This window comes from Alosa sapidissima, chromosome 18 (assembly GCF_018492685.1).
Source record: "Alosa sapidissima isolate fAloSap1 chromosome 18, fAloSap1.pri, whole genome shotgun sequence".
Lineage (NCBI taxonomy): Eukaryota > Metazoa > Chordata > Actinopteri > Clupeiformes > Clupeidae > Alosa > Alosa sapidissima.
The window spans coordinates 18645180-18650179 of NC_055974.1; the positions used below are offsets into that span (position 1 = coordinate 18645180).

A 5000-nucleotide genomic window follows, 5' to 3' on the forward strand; every position below is an offset into this window, starting at 1 on the left:
ATTCGCCTTACCATGTCCAAACACCTGCACACACACACACACACACACACACACACACACACACACACACACACAATTACATTCCACAAATATAACAGAGCATATGCCTTACCATTCCAAATGACATACACACACAAAAATAAAAACACAAGCATTACACAACAAACACACTTGTACACAACCATGTACAGCAGATATGATATCACACAACCATAACAGTTGAGGGTGCCATAACAATGAGTGTTTTGTGCGAAGACCTTGGTACCTAAAAAGATAAATATTTTGGTCACGCTCTCGGCCTATCATTTCTGAAAACATGCCTTGAGATGTCAACAGAGGAACACTGTATTCATCTTGCCACCTGCACACACGCGCGCACACACCAGGGATGGAAATTAAATATTTTTTCCACCTGCCACTGTGGCTGGTGGATTCCAAAATCTACCAGCCACTTAATTATTTTTACCAGCCACTAGAGAAACGGCATGAAAATGTGATATCTTGATTATTAGGCTAGTGACAGTGGCCCCAAATTTTGGAGAACTAAACGCAACAATGTTTTTTCTCATCTCTAAGGTCTCTCATATATGAAATGGATTTTTGGCTAAAAATATTTTACTGCTAAGATTGTTAAATTAACAGATATTGTTATACACCCCAAAACCAAAAAAAGGACTGAAATATAGCCTGTCTGTATTGGAGTTAAGGCATATAAATTAGTGCAGATCAATCACACAAGCTCTGAGAGCTTTGAAACTTGGCATGTTGGTTTATAGTCAGGAAGTTTGGCATGTTGGTTTATAGTCAGGAAGTTTGGCATGTTGGTTTATAGTCAGGAACCTACTAGAAAAGACTGAATGTGAATATCTTGATGTATGGAATGAATGTAGTAGGCTACCCAAAATTATCACCGTTATCGGCATTATTGCGATACGACTAAAATGTGCTGAATTTTGCCCTAAACCTACCAGCTGTCCTCCAAGCACAATAGCAACAACTAAAAGTCAACAGAACCACATTCATATGGAATAGTGTCTTGTCAAAAGTGGTGTGGCTCCTTTAAGACTCCGTTTGTGTGAGTTCTGGAGTATCCTATAATCCAACTCTCCAACTTGATCTAACTATACTGTACATCATCTGATTTAAATATTTACAGGTATCAAGGCTATATTTAACATTTAGCATTTATTTTCTATTTGGCCTGTTATGAAATGATAAACTGAACAATTTAAGCACAGTTCAGCTTTAAGAAACTTAATATGCATGCTTAGCATTTTGTGAAACTACATTGAAAAACTCTTTTTAAACTACATTGAAAAACTCTGGTTTTAATATTTACAGTTATCTAGGCGATATTGTTAAAGGTAAACTATTCAGTATTGGCAATTTCCTTACTGTTTTCTCGGTTTTTGCTTTATGTTCGCTGGCTTTGTCACGACGAATGTCTGAGAAACTCCATCGCTACCTTTTTCTAGCCGGTGCCTGGCGTGTATGTGTATTTGAATGCAGTAAAGCAATTCGTTACACTCGTTATACTTCCTGACACTGAGGCCGTCAGCCCGCCGGCCCACAGTTGCAAGGGTGGCTAGCGGGAAGTGAGACGGCCACCATTCAACCCGAAAAAAAATAATATAACCATTCTAATGACTCTGAAGCTGTTAAATGAAGGTAAATTACGCGAAAAAAAATTGCATATTAAGCTAAAAAACCTGCATAGTGTGCCTTTAACACTAATTTTGTATTAGGCCTTATCATGTATTACATGTAGGCCTAATACAAAATAAGTGTTAAAGGCACACTATGCAGGTTTTTTACATTTCATGTAAAACTGGATTTCTCTGAAACGGCTAATTGTATAAGGGAATGCTTTACACCTTTGTGTTTGGTAAGTTCTGCTGTTTATTCTGATATACGGAATATACAATATATTGTAATTTCTTGATATACGATATATTGTAATTTCTTGAGTGAAAAGTTTGTGGGATATTCCACCAAGGCTGGGTGTGTAGATGTCCGTCTGCCCGTGAAGGTGTCGCGGGCCGGATTAAAATAGCTATACAGGCCACTTCAAAAGAGAACTATTCGCGTGAGAATATTAGTCTGTGAAGATACAACGCAGATCCATAGATTTCACTAGATTTGTTTATGCAGTCATCTTGAAATAAGCTAGCAGTGGCACATGAAAGCATAGCGACAGTTTCCTACTGGTAGTGGCAAGCACTGCACCAGTGCCTGTCAGCGTGATTTACCCGTATAGGCTGGTAACGTTACATGATCCCTACAGACACTTTCTTATTTTTAACCGTCAATAAGTATGAAAATTAGACCGGATCTGACTATTTGTGGTATGCTAGCTCTATTTATTTACCCGCCACAGTGGCAGGTAAGTTGACCAAATTCACCCACCAGCGCACAAAACTACCACACACACACTTTTTCTCACCCTCAGAAAGGGGATGATGTTGTCCTTAGCGATGGCCTGCAGGAGACGGGGTGCACCTGTCAGTGATTGGAGGCCAGCACCGCACGTCGAGAAAAAGGAGCCAATCACGATGACCCAGGGGGAGGGCCAAGAGAGAGTACCCACCACCAGGTTCCCACTCACAGAGTCTCCAAATCTACAGACAGGAGAGAGGAGACATATTACACACACACACACACACACACACACAAGGACCCATATCAGTCAGTCAAAACACACACACACACACACGCACGCACGCACGCACGCACACACGCACACACACTTAAGTGGAACCATATCAGTCAGTCAAACAAACACACACACGCACGCACGCACGCACGCACGCACGCACGCACGCACACACACTTAAGAGGAACCATATCAGTCAGTCAGTCAAACAAACACACATACGCTCACGTTGAAAACGGAGGAGTGGAGCCATGTCAGACACAGACAGACAAACACACACACACACACACACACACTCACACAGAGGTCTACTGTCGTGCTTACAAGCAAACACACTCTCTCCAGCATACCACGGCATAGTCTAAAACACACACACACAGACACACAATATTTCACACATGTGCTAGACATGCACACCAGTGTGTCTCTGCTGAACTTTTAAAAAAATATCCCCTTCCTTTCTGTGCCCCCCAAACCCACAGCATTTGTGAACACACACACACACACCACACACTCCCGAGAGAGGTGATGTGTTGGTTTAGCGTAAATCAGTAATGTGGTGGGGCCTCTCTGAGAGAGTGAGGGGGTCAGAGGAAGTTTAGCCAAACAGGTTCAGCGTGAGCGCCGTCCACTCCGCTGGCACCAGGAGGCCCACTTAGGCACTTACGTCTCCGTGGTTACGCAGTACCGCTTCCAAACTAAATAAAGACTTTAAATCTCAATCCCATTTGTTGCCTTTGATCTAATGCCTTTCATGGTGTGTGTGTGTGTGTGTATGTGTGTGTGTGTGTGTGTGGCGGGTCGATATCAAATTTAAAATGCATTGTTTTCACATGTGCGCTAGCCTGATAGCCCACAGTGTAATATAAATTCTACGAGGAGCTTGCCATAAAAGGACTGTTCTTAACAGGGTCTCAACCAATTAGGAGACGGCACAGATTTGCCTGTCTATATTTTGCCCACACAGGATCATGGGATTAATTAATAGATTAATTATCTAAAATCATCAATTGGATTAATACTAAAGCTGGCACTCTCTTAAGGCTCCAGTAATGAGGTCTGTACACACACACACACACACACACACACACAGAGGGGAAGAGTATACTGACTTGTCTCTTAGCACCACGCCTTCCACGCAGGCTCCGAAAAGCACCACACAACTCAGGTCTGATGCACACATTAAGGAAAATCAATGTAGCATGGCCTAAACACACACACACACACACACACTGCAATGCAAGATGGCCTACACACAAATATATGTGTATGTGATTATGTTTACATAAAAGTATGCATGTGACAAATCCCTGTGTAAATCATGTGCAACCAAACACACACATGCACAGAAACACAACCGTGCACACACACACACACACACACATACACACACACACACTCTCTCTCTCTCTTACACACACACACACACAAACCCATAGACAGACTGACAGACAGAAGGATACAGACGAAGGATGTGGTGAGGATGGCCAGTATGGTGCCAATGGGGATGGAGCGCTGAGCATCTTTCAGATCCCCCGAGCGGTTAGAGCCCGCCATGATGCCTGAGACAGAGAGAGAGCGAGAGAAAGAGAGAGAGAGAGAGAGAGAGAGAGAGAGAGAGAGAGAGAGAGTAAGAAAGAATGAAGGACAGAAAGAAAGAAAGAAAGAAAGAAAGAAAGAAAGGGCACAGGGAGAGAGATATGTGTGCTGAAATAGGTAATACACTCCACTTTTTAATGTCACCAGCAAAAATAGAAAAGATCGTCATTTTATTCATACTTTGACTTATGAACCAACATTAATAATGTACCACCTTTGACATCTTAATCCAGAATTCAAAGTATTTGAATGTTAGACATTTTTGAGAGAGAGAGAGAGAGAGAGAGAGAGAGAGAGAGAGAGAGAGAGAGAGAGAGAGAGAGGAAAGAAAAGCAGATAAATATGACACAGGAACGAAAGGGAGGGAGCCCAAGAAAAGAGGGAAAAAGAATGTATGGAAAGAGAGGAGGTTGAGGACCGCATGGATGACAGGAAGCAAGGGATGGGGAGGAAGAGAGAGAGAGAGGAAATAGAGAGAAAGAGAAGAATAAAAAAGGAAAGGCTAAATAGAAAAGAAAGGCAGCGTAGCAAGAGACGGATGGAGTGAACACTGAAAGAGGGAGGCTGAAGACAACGCAGACGACAGGAAGCGAGGGATGAAGGTACCTGTGACGGAGGGGAAGAAGATGCCCACCAGCACGGTGAAGGAGGTGGTCAGGTCGGCGAAGATGTACGGCAGGTGGTTGGGCTGCTGGACTTGGTCAGGGGAGGGGCCAGAGCCCTGCTCAAGCACCTCCCCCTGACTCTG

The 5000-nt window shown here is 43.0% G+C and overlaps 1 protein-coding gene across 7 annotated transcripts in view; it reads right to left on the reverse strand.

The window, feature by feature from the left end:
- The window catches only part of LOC121689392 (solute carrier family 12 member 4-like), a 54757-nt gene that overhangs the window by 31600 nt on the left and 18157 nt on the right, over positions 1-5000 (reverse strand). For all 7 annotated transcript variants that reach the window (XR_006024766.1, XR_006024767.1, XM_042069158.1 and 4 more), the window contains 5 exons: positions 4859-5000; positions 4117-4215; positions 3766-3823; positions 2444-2618; positions 1-24 (listed from right to left, as the gene is read on the reverse strand). The exon at positions 1-24 is cut by the window's left edge and continues 95 nt beyond it; the exon at positions 4859-5000 is cut by the window's right edge and continues 20 nt beyond it. Coding sequence is in view for 5 of the 7 variants with exons in the window: in XM_042069158.1 (XP_041925092.1) it covers positions 1-24; positions 2444-2618; positions 3766-3823; positions 4117-4215; positions 4859-5000 (498 nt within the window). In the remaining 2 variants the exon portion in view is untranslated. The remainder of the gene's footprint in view (positions 25-2443; positions 2619-3765; positions 3824-4116; positions 4216-4858) is intronic.